We start from the raw sequence: 19,772 nt of genomic DNA, 5'->3' as shown, positions 1-19,772 counted from the left end.
TGGTTAGCATTTATAATATCTTGTAAAGTGCAGTTTTTTTGTAAGAGCAAAACGTCTATTTGTAAACTGTGCTGGACATATCTTCAGAACCTCCTCATAGTTCTCACTGCAATACTCGACAAGATAGAGGTACAGGTGAGAGCGAGGGTTGCGACTATTGTGGAGGGTGTCTTGGAACAGCCACGGTCTCGCCTACTTCTGATTTTCATTATAAGGTCAGCAAGTAATTGTTTGCAGGGCATATGCTGGTGCATTCAGTGTCTGCCAAATGATCGCGTTCTGATTTCATTTAAATCAAGTAGGAATTTATTCCCTTATGCCTGACGTGTTAAGCTCTTCTACATAGATGTTAACCGCTGTGGTCTGTTGATTTACAGGATAATCTGCTGGGGTAGAGTGGCAATGATGATCTTAGGCGAATAACAATTTTGTGGTCTAGATAGTAGATATTTTGCTGTTCACCGGCTGCGATGACACAGATTATTAGGTCACAGCTTCCATCAAAAGGTAACTTGTCTCCTGTAGCCAAGTCGAGTAGCTTGCCGACATACACACCTGTTTGACGAGTCCGGCTTTATGGTGTGCATGACTGTCGCTTTTACTGTAAGTTAACTGAATTTAAGATTATCAGTTCCCGGGTCTTGCAATCCCCCAGCAGTGTAAGACGTCATTTTTTCGTAATGTTCTCTGAAGCAAATTTTTGTTTTCTTATTTCTTCTCCTGGAATTTCTATTCATGTTGATCTAGGTTTTACTCAGGTTTTCATTGCTTTTAATGTCTTTACTGCATTCAAATTAAATTACTTAGGTTTAAATATTTCAAGTTAACGATTTTTTGGATGACATCAATAATACCTAATAAACCTTCTGTCCGTCTCATAATGAAAGAGGAAGTCCAGAATATTAGAGATTTATTAGGATATGGATATATACTACAATATAGCAATGTCCTTATTACTAAAGTTTTTCGTAAAAAACACACACACATAAAAATATTAAACCATCAGAAATCTGTTAAAGAAAGAGGTGTTGGCTGGTCATTTTATAAAGCTAAGATTTTATGCTCAGGTAAAAATGAATGAAAATAGGAAATTAATAAATCAATCATAATCAAGTGTGTAAACAAAACAAAATAAAATTCTTCCCCTAAGTCATGAAATAATAATAGAAATAATTATGCCTTAAAATCAATATCAGGGATTATTGAAAAAGCAGGTAAAAATTCACAACTGGTATTCTATTTTGATCTGGTTCTGAGATTGTTCATACAAGTCTTATATCATGTACTTAATATAAGAAAAAACAAATTGTTCACATATTCAAAGTCTCATAAAATAAAACAAAAATGGCACATAGGATCCCAAAAACTGTGTTTACAGTATAAAATATACCTGTAATATACAGGGTGATTCATGAAGTTCTCCCCCCACTTCTACAGCACATTGTACTAGTAAAAATAATGAAAAAATGTTATATAAACATAGGTTCGAAAACGCTTCGTTAGCGAGTTACAGCAAGCGAAAGATTTCGCCTGAATTCCTGGGTAAAGAGTAAAATAAAGCCATACTGAACTTTTGGAAAGGTTAATTAAGTAAGAAATATCGTGGATTCTTATGTATTTTTACCTGATAAAGCTAATAAAATAGGTTTCAGAACTGTACCTGTAGTAGTTTTTGAGGGATTCAGGGTTAAATGCAAAAAATTGGGGCACGAAACAATGTTTTTTTAAGTTTGATGTACAATAACTTTGTTAAATTGGTAATAAATACATAAAATCAACAAACATTAATTGTAGAGAATTTAATTCTGAGAAAATTGATATAATCAAAGACTAAAATAAAACAGAAATAAGTACCAAAAAATCGATTTTATTCAGTATAATACATTACTAGCTGTAAAGAAATACCGTACGGTATTTAGTTAAAATAAAACAAAAACAAAATGTTTGTTACTTAATGATGAGATAAATTGAGAAAACAAGATTAACTGTTAAATAAATTTGTTTGTAAATAAAAATATCATGTTTTATTACATTGTATTTTTTTTTAATAAAAATTTATATCAAATGTTCGAAAATAAATGAAGCAAACATTTTCCCATTATTGTTTACTAATCATCGAAATGCAGTTTTTTCTTTTATTAATTTCTAAGTTGGTAACGCACGAATAACAGCTGATCAACAATGGTATTCTGTACTGTTACGTTAGAACTGTGTATTAGTGGTGTTTTGCAAGCTACAGCAGGAGATCGGGTTCTGTGAATCGTGTTATTAAATGCAATTTTTCTGTGACTTATAATTCGATTGTTTATTCAGCGAAAAAATGCCTTACTTATTTACATCAGAGGAATACGCTAATATGGTTTTTATTTTGGGTTACTGTAATGGTAATGCTAGAGCTGCTGTAGAAGAATATGAACTACGTTACCCTAATAGGAGGATTCCAGATACCAAAACAATTTCAGGAACTTTTCGTACTCTTCGGGAAACAGGATCACTACCAGGTACTAGAACCAATTATGAACGGGCTGTCCAACTTGATGATGATATTGTTATTAATGCTGTTCATCGCAGTCCAGGTGTAAGTACACGACGTATTTCTAGGCGGATAGGAGTTTCGCAGTCAACGGTGTGGAGGTCACTTAATCGAAACAAATTTTATCTGTTTCATAAATAAAAGGTTCAACATCTACAGCTAGGGGATGGTCCGCTTCGCTTGGAGTTTTGCAACTTTTTGAATATTAATAATCAACTCTACAAGCGTATTTTGTTTACGGATGAGGCACAATTCACTCGGGATGGTGTCAATAACTTGCACAATGAACACTCATGGGCAGAAGAAAATCCACATGAGGTAGTGGAACAGAACTTTCAACACCGATTTAGCGTCAATGTCTGGTGTGGCCTTTTGCACAATCGGCTGATTGGACCTTTCATATTACCTGGATGCCTAAATGCTGACTTCTATTTGCATTTCCTTCAAGAAGAGTTGCCGCAGCTGTTAGAGAATGTTCCTTTACATCTCAGACAAAATTTGTACTTCCAGCATGACGGAGCACCTCCCCACTTTTCACGTGCCGTTTCTGCTTACTTAAATCATCAATTTCCTGGACACTGGATTGGTCGTGGAGGGCCTCACCCTTGGCCACCAAGATCACCAGATCTATCTCCATTGGATTATTGCATCTGGGGATGGATGAAAGACATTGTATACAAGACAAAAGTGAATTCTCGTGATGAATTAATTGCCCGTATTATGGATTCGGCTGTGTAGATACAGGGAAGTCCTGAAAAATTAAGAAACGCAACAAAAGCAATACACAAACGTGCTGCAAAATGTATTGATAATGATGGCCTCATTTTCGAACATCTATTATAAAAAGGTGCGTACGGTTGGCCCAACCTGATTAATTTTGCTTAAAACTAGTAATGTATTATACTGAATAAAATCGATTTTTTGGTACTTATTTCTGTTTTATTTTAGACTTTGATTATATCAATTTTCTCAGAATTAAATTCTCTACAATTAATGTTTGTTGATTTTATGTATTTATTACCAATTTAACAAAGTTATTGTACATCAAACTTAAAAAAACATTGATTCGTGCCCTAATTTTTTGCATTTAACCCTGAATCCCTCAAAAACTACTACAGGTACAGTTCTGAAACCTATTTTATTAGCTTTATCAGGTAAAAATACATAAGAATCCACGATATTTCTTACTTAATTAACCTTTCCAAAAGTTCAGTATGGCTTTATTTTACTCTTTACCCAGGAATTCAGGCGAAATCTTTCGCTAGCTGTAACTCGCTAACGAAGCGTTTTCGGACCTATGTTTATATAACATTTTTTTCATTATTTTTACTAGTACAATGTGCTGTAGAAGTGGGGGGAGAACTTCATGAATCACCCTCCTATGACAAGGCAGGGCGAGTACTCCTTGAACATTCATGAAAAATAAATTTAAAATAATTAATTACAAAATGTATTGGAAGTTTTGTGCTCAGATTACAAAATGGAATATTTTAATTCATTACTTTTAGCTGTGGCTACTAAGTAGTACGATTAGTACCCAAGGGAAAAATTAAAATGTTTAAGCAAAAACCTGATGTTCTTTTAAAAGTACAAATATTTCTACTTCGGTAAGACCCAGGGATTTTTAGACATTTTTCAAGTTAAAACCTAATGTCCTTTTAGAAGGACAGAGTTTTAGGGATTTGTTTTACCAAGAAGGAAATATTTGTATGTTACGGTTGGCAACTTTGCTGACGTTGTTTTTTTAGGATGTCAGTCATCACATGTGTGTTCAGTTAGCTGGCTAGTTTAGCCATAAACATAACCTCCAGAAAGATGGCTTCACCAAGGAAGCGGAGGCTTGATTTTCAACATCATTGTAAGTATTTAAAAATATTGATTGTTAATACTTTCTCATTAGAAACTTGCAGTATAATATATATAGCTAGTATATACAAGTTGAAACCCATTGAAAATCTACTGTAAAAGACTGGTTTTTATCATTAAAAAGAAGTGTCCTTATAAAAGTACATTGGGTTTTAAACTCTTTTTTTATCTCAAAAATGGATTGTCCTAATATATGGACACCAGGCTTAAGTGACTACACATTTCATAAAGATGTGTTTCCTGTAATTCTTGACACTTTTTAGGAAAATAGACAATTTTTAATAAATTTACCTGTTTTACACATTAATTTAACTTCAAAAAAGGATGAACATTTAGGCCTATGAAGTTTTTGCTCTTATTTAAAGTTACAAAAAACTGTTTTACAGCCATGGATAACATAATTTAATTGTTCCAGTAAATGCAGAAATTATGAACACCATCAACCAGCTTGATGACTCCGACATGGATGTTTCGGAAGATGATGACCAAGATACTGATTTGGTGAGGGACATTCTAAACCAACCAGTAATAGATCTTGGAAATGTCAGTGACGACACAGATGAAGATCCCGATTATGTCCCTGATTCACACAATATTGACGACAGTGATGACAACATGGACCAACCATCGACTTCCAATCATGACAATACCAAGGTAATAACTGAGAGGGGGTTTAAAAACACTAATTGCTAAGCTATGAATAACAGTAGCCTAGTTTTGTTCCAAAATAAACTTCAAACTAAAATTAATATAACTGTTTTCCAAGAAAAGAATTATTTATATACAGTGTAAATTTTAGTCTATCATAAAATATATAAACAGTCTAGAACAATTTGTGGTTTTATTGTTCCAGATGAGCCAAAAATCTTGCGGTGCGAGGAAGACGAAAAGGACCTCAGACCAACCGCCACCTAGAAAGAAGTCGAAAATTGCGACTTTTAATTGGAAAGAAGATCATTTTCTTCCAGAACCTCTGAATTTGTTGTCACCAAATTATGTTCCAGTAGAGTCTATTGGATGAGATGCTTGCAAGTATATCGAACAGTATTTGGATGATGAAATTCTTCAATTAATGGTTGATAAAACAAATCAAACTTTTGTAAAACATTCAGGTAAATCTCTGTCAACATTACAAGACTTTAAGAAATGGCTTGGGATGTCTTTTGTTATGGCTGCAGTGCAATATCCATAACTAATAATGTACTGGATGAAAAAATGGAAAGTTCCTCTTGTGGCTAATGCTATGCCAAGGGAGAAATATTTGATAATTAGAAGGTCTTTAAAAGTTGTATACGATGATGATATTTCAGAGGAAACTAAAAAAGCAGACCGTTTGTGGAAAATACAGCCTTTGGTAGATCAAATTCAGAAAGGATGTTTAAAACAGGAACGTGCGGAACACATCTGCATTAATGAAATGATGATGCCATTCAGTGGCGTTACCCCAAATTTAAAACAGTATGTTCCTAATAAACCAAATCCTGTAGGTTTAAAAGCGTTTGTGCTTGCTAACCCAAATGGTGTGGTTTGCGACTTTGGAATTTGGTAAACTTCAAACTCTTTTCAAGAGGAAAAGGCTGCAGGGTTTTCTAGTATGGAGGGTGCTGTTCTATGTTTGACACGCTCATTAGTTCCTGGACGCTCATAAAATTTACTTTGACAGGCTTTTCAGCACAGTCAAGTTGGCTGATGAACTTTTGGCTCATGGTTTAAGATCCACAGGAACTCTAGACAAAAGATACTTGCCTAACAATTCCTTAAAGTCTGATAAAGAAATGAAAAAAGAGGGCAGAGGTGATGGATGTTAGAGTGAGAGAAGATAAGAAGTTATGTGTAGTAAAGTGGCAGGATAATAAGTCAGTTATGATGCTATCTAGCAATGAAGGAAAAGAACCAGTCAATATGGTTCGTAGGTGGTCAAAGACAGAAAAAAGTACATTACAGTGCCTCAGCCTCAAGTGATAAAGGCGTACAATACACATATGGGAGGTGTTGATATGGCAGACCGTATGCTATCATATTGTTCTTCCAGACAATGGACAAGGAAGTGGACCACTAGAACAATAATGCACCTGTTTGATTTAGCCATATCCAATTCCTGGCTTTGCTACCGAGAAGACAAGATCAAGTCAAACATACCATTAAAAAAAGTGGCACAACTAAGAAAGTACAAGATGGATTACGGAGATTATTTAATTGAATCAAACTCTATTCTTAGTGACAGTGAAGATTCAGAGTACCTCACAGATGAAGAGGTTACACCTGGAAGAAATCCCAAGGAACTTCCAAGTGTGAGATTTAGGACACATGGGAACCACTTACCTGAAATTACGCCAGGAGTACAGCAGAGATACAAAAACTCCAAATATTCAAAGAAAACATTGATAATGTGTACCAAATGTAAGGTCCATTTATGTTTAGTAGCACAAAGGAACTGTTTTTTTTTTTTAACTTTCATCAATGTTAAGCCCTTTTTAACTTATAAACAACTAGTGTAACTATGTGTTTAAAGAAAACATCAGAGAATTGTACAAGTGTAAGGTCCATTATTTTTAATAGCACAAAGAAACAGGGACCATATTTTAATTTAAAAAATATTAAGCCTTTTTTTAACTAAATTGAATTTTTAACTGTTTCATTAAACTAAAATGAAATAAAGGTAAGTTTAAAAAAATAATGTCTCTTGATTTCACTACCCTGTATTTTACCCAATGAAAACCTGGTGTACTTTTAAAAGGACTATACAAAAATGTATAAATATATCAAATATACTGTTAAATTTTGTTTTTATAGTGTCTAAGTAGGTTATTGAATAAGAAATTATTAAAAAAAAACTTATTCCAAAGTGCAAAATTTCCCTGGGTTTTACTTGAGTACAAAATGTTGTCCTTCTTGCAGGACATTGGGTCTTAGTGACTTAAAGGTGTACATTAAACTTGGGTTTTACTTAAGTACAAATTAATGTCCTTTTAAAAGTACGCCAGGCCTTCAAATCTCAAATTGTAATCCAAGTAAAATAGAAGTACATAAAGAAATCATGAGAAATGGACAAACAATAAAGTCAAATTTGCTTGTATAATCATGATCATATAATGATCATCGTATGGATTGGAATGAAGGTAAAATCCGGAAACCGTATTTCTCAAAGAAAATTAATCGAGGCTTCTACATTAAATGAATGGATCAAATTTAAGAGGGTGCTTACTTAATCCGACAAAGCTCATGCAATATCAGTCTGTCGGTTGGGCAACACCGAGGCTGTATTACCTTCTAAATGCCTTGGTTTTTCAGCACTCCGTCTACATATTATACAGAGACACTGTTTCAAGCCTGTATGTCAGAGGCAACTTCCCGAATCGAACAATAGTGTTCAGAGGCGTGGCTTATGGTAGTTTTGAGCCCCATTTTTACGTTTTCCAACCGTTTGCAAAAGAAGAAACTGAGTTGGTGTCGTCGTGCTCCACGTCTCTTTAGGGACTCCGAGCTTTCAAACTTGTCTATCATGAACGGGAACGTTCAACGAACGAGAAACTTGGTTATATAGAAATTTTCCTCACCGTGTTTCCGTTAACCGTTAGTCTCCGATTAGCCTGGCCGTCCACCGTTCCTACAAGTCCTTCATGATACTTACTCGTCTTGTCTCGGTCCTTGTTATCGCTCCATTTCCCTCGTATACCCGCTTCCTTTCTAAAGCGAGCAGGTCAAATGGAATAGCCTCAATGATCACTAGGATATTGTTATAAGTTATAATGTACTTACTATTAAACGAATTTCCTCATAGAGTGCAAATCTTATACCATTGAAAATGTTCGATAGTTTCAGAACCCTGATATATTGTAATTTTTATTATCACCATAGGCATAGGCATGGCAACTGCTAAGTTTTAAGGACAGGACTAAAGTCCTCTTAGTTATAGTTCGCAAAAATATATCCGACACAAGTCATATTGTCGTCGGCGGATTTGTGAAAAATTAAAATAATTTCAATCTATTCTATATTGAAATTTACTCACCCCTAGATTAAAAACTATAGCATCCAAAGAAAATGAAGATTGATCCCCTTCTAAAACCTGAGTATCATGCTACACATCTGTAAAGCTAAGGATGTAAAGATCATGTGTTACTGTTCAGTATAGAATTTTCTAAGCATGTTTTATTGCCGCTCAACAAGTAGTTTTGACATAGCTTACCAATAGCTAAGTTATTAAATAATCTTTTCTCTTGAATGTTTGATACTGTTGGAAGAATTGAATCCCGATAGTAGCTCATTATAGTTTTATTTTCTCTATTACAAGATGAAAATTTATTGTTCTTTTTGAAGCGGCAGGTAGAAAGGCAGACAAGCTTAATCATCAGTGAAAATATAACGTGCAGTAAATTTAATATAGAAAAACATTAGATGTATAATTGATATCTTGTTGACATATGTTTTTTGAGTTTTGTTCTTGAAAAAGGTTTTTGATTTCCCGTTTGAAATCAGGGATAAAATTATTAATAGTTTGTAAGATGACAGAAAATAAGGAAAATATTTTCTAGTTGTTATGGATCATTTGTGCAAACAAATAAACAAGTATTACTAGTCTGCTTGGAAGATTCTATTTTGTCCAATTTCATATTTCATATTATAATATACTAACATGAATCTATATTTATTCTTTTGAATGAAATTGTATTCCTAACAAAGAACAGATTATTATACTATATCAGGGGATCGTGGTTACACGTAGGTTATATTATCTAAGTGGTGTTGGTGAAGTATACACAAACACACACGCGCCGACGCGCGCACGCACACAAACACATCCCGTACTACTTTACTGAGTGTGTAGGGTCTGTATGGTAGGTAGGCATTCAATATGGCTGACAGAAGCTAGCTGAGAGAGGACAAAGAAGATGGTTATTGTCTGTAAATTGTGGGTGAAAACATAATCTAAGTGGTTCAGTGTTTCAAATAATGTTACCTGAGGTAAGCTCCAAGGCTTACACATAAATAAAATACGGGTAAAGAGTGAAACTGGTGCAGTTTTTAAACATTCAAAATTGTTACTTCTCTTTCAAAAAGAGTTTCCCTTGTTTCAGGTCTAAGTTTTACTGCATTATTCTGTATGTCATTAATTTATAAATCATAAGATACTTAGTTATTTATTACAAATAAATATGGCTTTACTTGCACTTAGTTTCTAAGTATTCCAAAGGTATAAAATATTGGAAATTAGGCCTAACTGGGCAAATAGGGCTCAGAAGGATTTACCTAGGTTAGAAGTTAATTTGTAACTAGGCCTACTGATGGTCAAACTCAAGATTTATGACCATAATCATGTTATAGGTAATTTATTTGAAATATTGCACCCATTTTGATACTAGGATGGAGAGACTTCATATCAGACTTTTTAAGTATTAACAGCACTAAATTCATTTTCTGAAATTACATCAATAAGACTATATATAGCTTATGGCTCTATAAATGTACCCATTATCACTGATTACTCAGTAGTTAGAGGAAATTTATCTGAATTGAGAATCAATTTCATTGTATTAGAATCATATTCATGATTTACTTTATGGATCAACCAAACTAGAACCAGTTTTGTTTGTTTCTGGTAAAATTATATCTAAGTTAGCCCCAGTTGACTTTCAAAACGCCCAACTCTATGTGGTTTTACAAAACCCACTCTATCAAAACTTACAATATTTTAGAAGTTGCTAGTTAGCCTAATGAGTATGGTAAACTACTGATATATTACAGTAGGTGGTTTATATTTATTTTAAAACATATTTTTAGAATAATATTTATTTTAGACACGTTAGATACCAGAAACAATATAAAACAACTATCATTTCTTAAAATGGTATAGGTTTTTCAGAAAGAATTATTAGGCGCTGACAAACCATACATATATTTATTAATGTCAGTGCCACCCCGCACACCTAACGAAGAGAGTGAAACTTTGCTTGAGGCAGTACCTAAATTCAACCTCAGATCATGTGAGCGCCCGTTAACTTTTTATATTTATAATACATATTTGTTTATTTATATAGCCTAATAAAATGTAGCAAGGTACACAGTACCCTTCTTCTCGCCGACATCTCTTCCTTTTGGGAGGCAGAAGACAAGAACAGATCTAAAACTATGTCATTTTCACAGTAGGCCTAAGTCAAATAAAGTATATCTCTGGTAAGAAAAACTCTTCAAAAAAAAGTTAGAATACAACCTCCGGATAATACCAAAGTACCATATTATCCTATTTAAAAATACTTAAACCATCATTCCTTATGGATGATATATTTATTTAAAACTACACAAATAAAAGTATAAACAAAATTTAGTAATCATTTGTTAACTGCTGAGTAGTGATGTCTGCACGTACAAAAAAAACGTGGCAATGCACATAGAAAATACAAAATTAGAATAATGAAATATTATTTACAAACCCAATATATATTCCTTCTATATTTTATTGTTTTTGTTATATATATAGTTTTTCATACAAAGTATGGAAAATACAATTTGTTTGTGTACTGGCAATTAGCTGTCATCCACACATAGATGTATGGTATGTTTGAATATAGACATAGAGGGTACAGACTTCAGTAAATATTTACTTTAATTTTTTGACAAAAATATTTGTTTTCAAAAGGAAAATGGTTAAAGAGTACTGTAATTGAAAAAAGCAGCAAAAAACAAATTATATTTTATTTACAACCTTTCTATCTTCTCCTCTCGTAGATATTAATGGACTATATGAGACAACCTAAATTTCAAATATGTTACATATGTTTTATACATATGTATGGTTTTTCAACACCTAAAAATTCTTTCTGAAAATGATAGACTACCTATACCATTTTAAGGAATTGTTAAAGTGGTTTCACATAGTTTCTCTTAACATGGCTAAAGTAAATAATATCCTAAAAGTACAAGATGTGGCTATTAAATAATGAAATAGGCTGATGTCAACTGCCTTTAATGTTTAGTGTGATGTCAGCTGTTTAGTGTACGAACTTTTCTCTTCAGTATGCAACTAGTCTTGCCTCTGTAAACAATATAGTTTTTTCAGGGCCTAAATTTGCATATTGTTGTTTTTTTGTTTTGCGAGATAAAATGGTTAGTATAATAGTAGAGCATTGTATTATTTCACTTTAACCCTGCAACTGGCTTTAAGCTATTATCGATGCATTAACATTTTCAAATGGCACTAAGCTATTTTCTACGCATTAAATATGTTGTAATATGGTCTTTCACAGTGTCTATTTTTACTTTTTTTTAACTAAAACATTCATAAATTTATATATAAAGATCCAGGGTTTCATATCATACCATAATACATTCTATAATTACATTAAAGTTCCCAGTGACTACCCTGCGGTTTTGCAACTGGAGAAGCATCTAGAAGAACAATTATGACAATAATAGTGTCAAAATGATAATTAGGTGACAAACCTCTATAATAACTGCATACTAAAGATTTTTGTTCAACATGATAAATTACTTATATTTAGTGGAAATTATATGCACAAGTAGATTAAAATCTTGTATATTTGATGTAGTAATGTGTTTTGTAAATCATTAAGGTCTGCAATTTCCCCTTGCCAGTTTATTTTTTACATTAACTTGACTGATACTTCAAAATTGGCTTGGGATGGCTTTTTAAGTGCATTCAAGAACGGATTGATACTGATTGAAGACATCGAAACGCCCTTTAATGAGTGGTTTCAGGAAACATGTGGTCAAAATAAAAATGTTCTGGATTCCAACAGTTTACAGTAATAGGTGAACATTTTAATATGTGTAGGAATTACAAAATTAATCCTAAAAATTTCAACATGAAAGTTTATGCTAAAAGTATTAAGTTATGAAAAAATATGAGTTAACGTTTCTTATGAGCTGTTTGAGCAGGTAGAAAGTGAACCAGCATTTTTGTGTAATACAATAAGAACGATCTCTTAGTATAACCCAGGAACAAAGTGCCAAACTGACAATGTCAATTGTCTTTTTTTTACAAACAGCAATAGGTCCACAAACAATTTGTATGTCTGGAATGCCACTTTTGACAAACAAGTCTTGATTCCTATATAAGCAGAGCTATTATACGTAAGTAACTGGAGATTGCTAATCACTGAGAGCTTAACTATGACAATGGTTCAGGCCACACCTTTTTTTGAACACCTCTCTAACCTGGATAGAGATTGCAAAATTAATCATAACCACTGTAGAGCCTTTTTGTGATGAGCCCGATAGGTTTTTTCCTGTTCCCAAAGTTTAAGAGAAGCCAGAAAAACTACCATTTTAAAGAAGTTCTTGCCAGTAGACTGTAACAGGCTCTTAAAGTGTGACAAGTGACTTCCAGGGGATCTGCAGTGTGAGAAGTTGTATATCCAATATCCATGGGGACTGAACAAAATATATCGATGGGATCAATTAATTCTTTTTTACCTTTAATCATTACTTTACAGAATAAATCCTTCAGACTGTCTTGTAAAAATACTGTACTATGAAAACACTTCAAAACGTTTTCCTTAAAACTCTTTAATACTAAAGCATAGGTAAAGTTAAAAAAAAACAATGAGTAGAGCTATTAGTACAGAGTTATCTATAAACTAATTTCTGTTATCATTCACATACTTTCATCTTAAAAATTATAAGGCTCTTGAATATTTGCATTAAAAGAAAGTATTTGAAATATAGAATCACTATTATAAATATAGTAATAAAGATGGAGTTTAAGTGGGTAAAAAATCATGGGAGTTTCAACAATTAAGTCAATTACGTTACAGTTTAAGTAATACTCTTCACAAGAAAATAATGAAGAAGGAACAGAACTTATTTCTAACACTTAAAAATACTACATATATGAATGTTTGTAAAATAAATCAAGTTTATACCTATTATTTTCAATTCAGATTGTTAAGAAAGTCTTAGAATTAATCAGTTAATGGTTTTTCTTTGTCCAGGAAGGTACAGAGTAAATACAAACAGTTCACTCCATGTTCGTGTGGAAGAATTGGGAAAACCAGAACTGGCTGAGGAAAGAAGCCAGTGCCTCCAAAAGTACAGAAAAATGGCAAATACCATTTCTAATATGAAGATGACTAACCCTCTAAAGGGGTTGGTGAGCAAGAGGCGAAAGCGTTATACGCAAGATGGGTTCAATTTGGACCTATCCTGTATCCTTTTACCAAACACAAATTACATTTAGTGTAGTTCAATGTGGATAGTGTTTATTATTGCCTCTGGAATTCTTCCATAAACTTACAACAATAACTGGACTGTTACGGGTAAAGTTATTTTATGTGATAATGATAGGTGCAGGATAATTTGACATATCTCTTTGCCTATTCCTGATACATACATTAAGGGCAGTCACAGTATTCATATTAAATAAAAATAATTAACAGTTGTTACTTCATATAATTTAGGTATCTTCAAGTTTAGAAAATTTTGGTTACACATTGTAACACTAACAGTGGTCCATGGGGACGGACAGAATGGGGTTTAAAATGGGATCAGCCTCACCTTTTAGGAAATATTAAACATGAAGCCTTGGCACCAGCTATTGGAACAAAGAATTCTGCCACCTGACTAACCAAGTTAAGAACATTTTCCTATAGCTTGTCATCATTTTCATCAAATTACTTTCCATAAAAAAATTTGTTAATATGTTTGCTAGTAACTCATTTTGGGAGATATACGTGCTGATTACGTACTGAGTGGTCCCGGACTGAATGCCGAGCTAAAGGCTGGTTACGTAGTCTATGTTTAGCCACACTATTTATGGGCCTTCCTAGTTCAGAAAATATCTGACAGATATCATTGTCATGGTCTTTTACTGGTTCCTTTAGTAATTTAGTAAAGGAACATTTCGTTTCATTACTGGCAGCCCTGAATTTACCACGTGTGCTGGAACGTTTCGTCATGATTATGAGTGCAATTATGATATCAGTGATAGTGATGGAAGTGTATGATAATTATTTCTCATGCTCAAAAACCGTTAACCGTTTCACGGTTTGTAGGAGGATGAATAACTTGAAAGTCAAGATGAAGGTTATTTGGATTATTTTACAGTTGCACAGTATGTTTTTATTATTTGTAAATAATTTTGTGAACAGTTAATAATAAAAAAAGGAAACAAGAAGTTTTAAGTATATGTCTGGCAAAATTTTAAAAATACGTTACTCATAATATTTTCCTTTATTTTGTTTGTCAGCTGATTATTTTAGATATATGCATAAACATTTTTATTTAGGTTAAACATTTGTCATATTTTAGGTAAAGTTAGTAAGTACCTAAAAAATTATAAAGATGTTTGTTTTCAAGAATTAAAAAATGTATATAAAAATATTTACCAAACTATTAAATTTTTTAAATTATTAACTTTATTTAAAAACTTATTAATATATAGTAAGTAAAATCTTCATTTAATATACTACTATTTAGTATATTAAATAAAGATTTTACTGTAAAGACAAAGGTAAAACATTATTGCTTTAGTTTATGGATTTTGTTTATAAAAGCTTTAATTAAAGTCTTACATTTTTGCCCAATTTAATTGCTGCTACTGGTCGTGTAGAGGCCTCAAGAAATACCTTCTCAATGGATTAAAGATGAATGATGTTGGAACTACATCATTTGGTAACCAAAGTGTTAACATTGTGTACTATAGCTAGAAAAATCTTAACGTTACCTTTGCTTGAAGGCGCAGTGAGATTAGTAGTATGTGACATGTCAACAATAAATAATATATTAATCTGTAGACAAACTCTTAAGTTTTGGAAAAAGATGAAAGAAAGCTCGATGGACCCATGTAAGGGATGTATTGTTGTCAGTGGCCCAGTAATTTCCTATCTGAATTGAATGACTTCTACATTGTTTACATATGCAGATTACTAAGTTTTATTCATTTGCACCTGTATTCCCTTAACATAAAGCTATAGATATCCAGGAAAACCTGATAGCGATGGGATTTCCTGCGGAAAAAGCTGGAAGGAGTTTACCGTAACCACATAGATGATGTTGTAAAGTTCCTGGAGTCCAAACACAAGGACCATTACAAGATTTACAATCTGTAAGTAACACTTGGTTAGGTAGATAAGAGGATGAGCTAATTAGCAGTATATACCAGCCACAGAGACATGGGAATGGTGGCCTGCATGTCTAACATGAGCATTCCTGTATGTACTCTGTATACTCATAGGTCCCCCAGGTTCACTTCTGGCTGGTTTATACCCTCTAGTTGAACCCACACTGGGTACAGCAAAAACCGATATGTCACCTAAATCTAAGCAACCTTATGGATGTCCAGGAGTGGCACATCACTAACCGCATATGTCGAGATTCTGGGGCACAAGCGTAATTCGATAGGTCTAGTCTACTGCTGGAGATGACTGTTGGAGTTGATAGGGTTTGTTCCCTAAGAATCAAAGGTTCTTGCAAGCCTAGAGATAAGGGTGTCCCACCCTGTGCTTGCTTTAACCGAAGAGGCTGGTTCAGAGCTGCCTTCTTCTTCTTCTTCTAAGGGACATGACTTTAGAGTAGTGCCCTAAACTTCTCCCATGAATCTCGACAGGAGGTTTGACAGACTTCCAACCTTTCCATCCAAAATATCTTGTCACTCCGGAAGCAGCACAAAGGTCCTTATAGGACTAGGTGCAATTTTTTAAGCTTCTTTTCCTAAGATAGCAAGAAAAGTGTCAAGGTCTGTCACATTTACTAAATCCACAGAGACTGGTGGGGGCATATTGAAAATATCAATTATTGTGCTTGAGGGTTCTCAACACCAAATAAGTAAGACCCATTTTTAAAGAATCAATTTTATTGTGACACATCTTTTTATAGATATTTATAGTTTTTAAATTATAAATACACCTCAATTATAACACCATCATCTAAGTTTTCTGGATCGTACTGCATTAAAATATTGCTTACAAAATTAAATTCTGAAAATATGTTGGCCTTTGTACCAACATCTGATGACTGAAGATGACTATCCACTGCGAGGTTGAAATATGTCAAGAATTTAATTTTGTAAGTGATGTTTTGATGACGTGTGAACAGGAAAACTTAGAGGATAGGACACCAGTGGCAGCATAGCCCTAAGAACTAAAAATAAAGGGGGTGTGTCTCAATCCCCTTCTAAATACTGTGCCCAACACTGACATCAATTTTATGTGAACGTCTCCCTAGAGCAGCCCGCACAAAAATATTCTGATGGTGGCTGGTCTGTCTGAATCCCCCCTCAAATACTGTGCCCAACACTGTTACCTGTTTTATTTGAACGTCTCCCTAGAGCAGCCCGCACAACAATATTTTGATGGTGGCTGGTCTGTCTGAATCCCCCCTCAAATGCTGTGCCCAACACTGTCACCAATTTTATGTGAACGTCTCCCTAGAGCAGCCCACACAAAAATATTCTGATGATGGCTGGTCTGTCTGAATCCCCCCTTCAAATACTGTGCCCAACGCTGTTACCTGTTTTATGTACCTCACTAGAGCAGCCTGCATGAAAATATTCCGATAGTGGCTGGTGTGTCTGAATCTCCCTTCTAAATACTGTGCTTAACACTTAACAGTGTTATGTGTATGGAAAATTACTGATCTGTCTCAATATCTGTTAAGAGTAAAACAACATCATCAACTGTTACCGTAAACAAATATATATACGCCTGTTTTCATTCATCTGTTTTGTCAACATCACGTACATACAGTAGCAGACACATATAGTATGTGAGCATTTTAATGTTAACCTCAAATTATCTACAATGTTTATCTAAATCCAAATTCAATTATGATGAAATTCAAGTACCCCATTTTGTAATATTCTACTAATAATCGTTTTCATTACATTCTTATAGATGCTCAGAGCGTTCGTATGATGTGAACAAATTTCAGCAAAGAGTTGCGAATTATCCTTTCGATGACCACAACCCACCACGTATAGAAGTGATCCGTCCGTTTTGTGATGATGTGCACAAGTGGCTGACCAAGGATAAGCGGAATGTTGCCGCAGTCCACTGCAAGGCAGGCAAGGGCCGGACTGGAGTTATGGTCTGTTGTTACATGCTGCACAGTCGTCAGTTCCAATCAGCTAATGAGGCTCTCAGCTTCTACGGCCAAAAGCGAACCACAGACAGAAAGGTAATATGTTCAATATTTCAACACTGAACATATTTTTTTAAAGAATATTTTAATAAATAAGTGGTTTTTAACTCTTGTCAACAGGAGTATTCAGTTGTACCGGATTTCATTTGAGGAAAAGGTATTTAAGAACATTTTATCTCTATAAAATAAGAATCGAAGAAATATTTCAGTTATTAAAAAAGATTCAAGAGAAAATGAAAGTAGACTCAAGAGGTTGAATCCTAAAAGATTTTAATGTCAAGGTTGTGTATATTATCAATTAGAAGCCACATTTTTATTTGGCAGGCATTTTTAAAATGATAATTTGGCAAATTTAATGAAAGAATGGGGTTTGCTGAAAATTTAATTGCTAAGTCATTTTTAAAGATATCAGAATAATTTACATCTGAAGTGTGTTCAGCATGAAATGGCCTTCAACAATAATTATTATTTTAATTTTACTGTCTTGTAAGAAAGCCAAAGTCTTTCTCTAAAAACTCTAAAAAAAATGTAACAACTGTAATTTTTAAGACCATAATTTTTATGAAGGAAAAGATTCTCTGTAAAAAATGTTATTCCGAATAATACCCAAGTACCAAAGTGTCTTTGTATGTCGTGTTGTTACTAAATGAAAATGCATGTCTTGTTTAGTATAGCCAGTCTATTAACCACCTTAAAGAATTGAAAAAAATAAAATGATCTGATTCAGCATCAGTCAAGCCATTCATACTTTAAGAGCTCTGGACTCTTATTCAATGAATCTCTTCAGTTCTCTTATATTTTCCCAAAAACTTCAGTATTGTCTACATCATTTAATACATATGCATATGTTTCAATATATCTGTAACTACATAATAACCTTCATAAAGCAAGAAATATTTCTTATCTTTTATCCAGTGCATTTGACAATTTGTGGTTTTTTTATCAATACTTTATCACCTACTTTGTATTAAATTGGATTTATTTTATCATGATTTTTATTTCTTTTTTCTACTTTGCTTATTAAAGTTTCTCATGCAAGTTAATTTTATTCAATTGGTCAAAATTTAATTTATTCGAGAAGTTGTCAGTTTTGCATACCAAACATCATTTCATGTGGTATAGCTTCAGTAGTATCTTGTACTGAGTTATGTATTTAAATACATGTTCAGTGAATGATAAAATGTTTGTCAATTGTATATGTTTTTTATGATAATAATGTATTCCACAAATTTTATCTACTTCTTTATTTGTTTTCAACTATTGAGTTATTTGAGTGATAATATACTATAATATATTTTAACGTTCAAATTATTAAGTGTTGTGTCACAAAATTTAGAATTGAAACAAAGTCCATTTATCGCTGACTATAGCTTTCATTTTTTTATCTGGGGTACAGATTCTTTAATTAAATCTTATTTCCATAGACTTCTACTATTTGGTTTTTTGATAGCATATAATTAAAAAAAAATTTAAAACATCATCCATTGTCAATATCTATTATACATTTCCTCTTTCCCTAATTAATGGACCTATCAAACCTATTGATACCAAATTTAACACATTATGAGAGATAACATTCACTTGTCAAAATATATCATTTACATCATATATTAAATTATTATTCTATATTATACTTTATAATTTTTTTAAATAATTTAATTCTGCAAAATTATAAATTTATTGAAGATTGACCTTGTTCAAAGGTTTTATTTAAGTGTTAGGCTGTGGTCACTTAATCTTCATTTCACAAGGGAATGTTATTATTCGTCATCAGTTTATTCAGCCTACATCAAGGTTATTTGTCACTAGCAGTTTCCCGCGGCTTCGCACGCAATTTCCCGTTGAAAACAGTACACTATATTCACTTATTCTTTTTCTATCACATTCTAAACATTGCTGAGATAATTGACAGTCGTTCTTTCGTGAGCCTCTTGGGCGCATTATGAAGGTATGTATCATATTCCTGCCTCTATCTTTCGTGGTTTTTGCTAGGTGTTGATAAGTTATTCAGAACAGTTACTGTATACGGATGAATCTCGGTAAACTAATTAGGTTATAAAGAATCACATTCGGTCTGTTAAAATTAATTTTCTGTCTAAGATATTTCCAGTATTATTTTAGGAGTGTGCCTTCAAGAAAATGTATCAAAGAAACCAAGTTTCGATCATAAAGTGTCTTCTTTCGGCTCTTTTCATTTACCTTCGATGTAACCAAATTCGATTACCTTATGTGCAAACATTCACGGATTTGTATAATGAGGTTGTTTTCATAATAGCGT

The 19,772-nt window shown here is 33.1% G+C and overlaps 1 protein-coding gene across 1 annotated transcript in view; it reads left to right on the top strand.

Annotated features, from left to right (window-relative positions):
* The first annotated feature begins 9,209 nt into the window (after window positions 1-9,209).
* Window positions 9,210-19,772, top strand: part of LOC124362411 (phosphatidylinositol 3,4,5-trisphosphate 3-phosphatase and dual-specificity protein phosphatase PTEN) — a 45,250-nt gene continuing 34,687 nt past the window's right edge. Inside the window, 5 exon segments of the mRNA XM_046816882.1 lie at window positions 9,210-9,364; window positions 13,351-13,563; window positions 15,331-15,371; window positions 15,373-15,461; window positions 17,248-17,530. Of these exon segments, the coding sequence (XP_046672838.1) occupies window positions 13,458-13,563; window positions 15,331-15,371; window positions 15,373-15,461; window positions 17,248-17,530 (519 nt within the window). The 5' untranslated portion in view covers window positions 9,210-9,364; window positions 13,351-13,457.

Source organism: Homalodisca vitripennis, chromosome 5 (genome assembly GCF_021130785.1).
Source record: "Homalodisca vitripennis isolate AUS2020 chromosome 5, UT_GWSS_2.1, whole genome shotgun sequence".
Classification (NCBI taxonomy): Eukaryota; Metazoa; Arthropoda; class Insecta; order Hemiptera; family Cicadellidae; genus Homalodisca; species Homalodisca vitripennis.
This window is presented reverse-complemented; position numbering and strand designations above follow the sequence as displayed.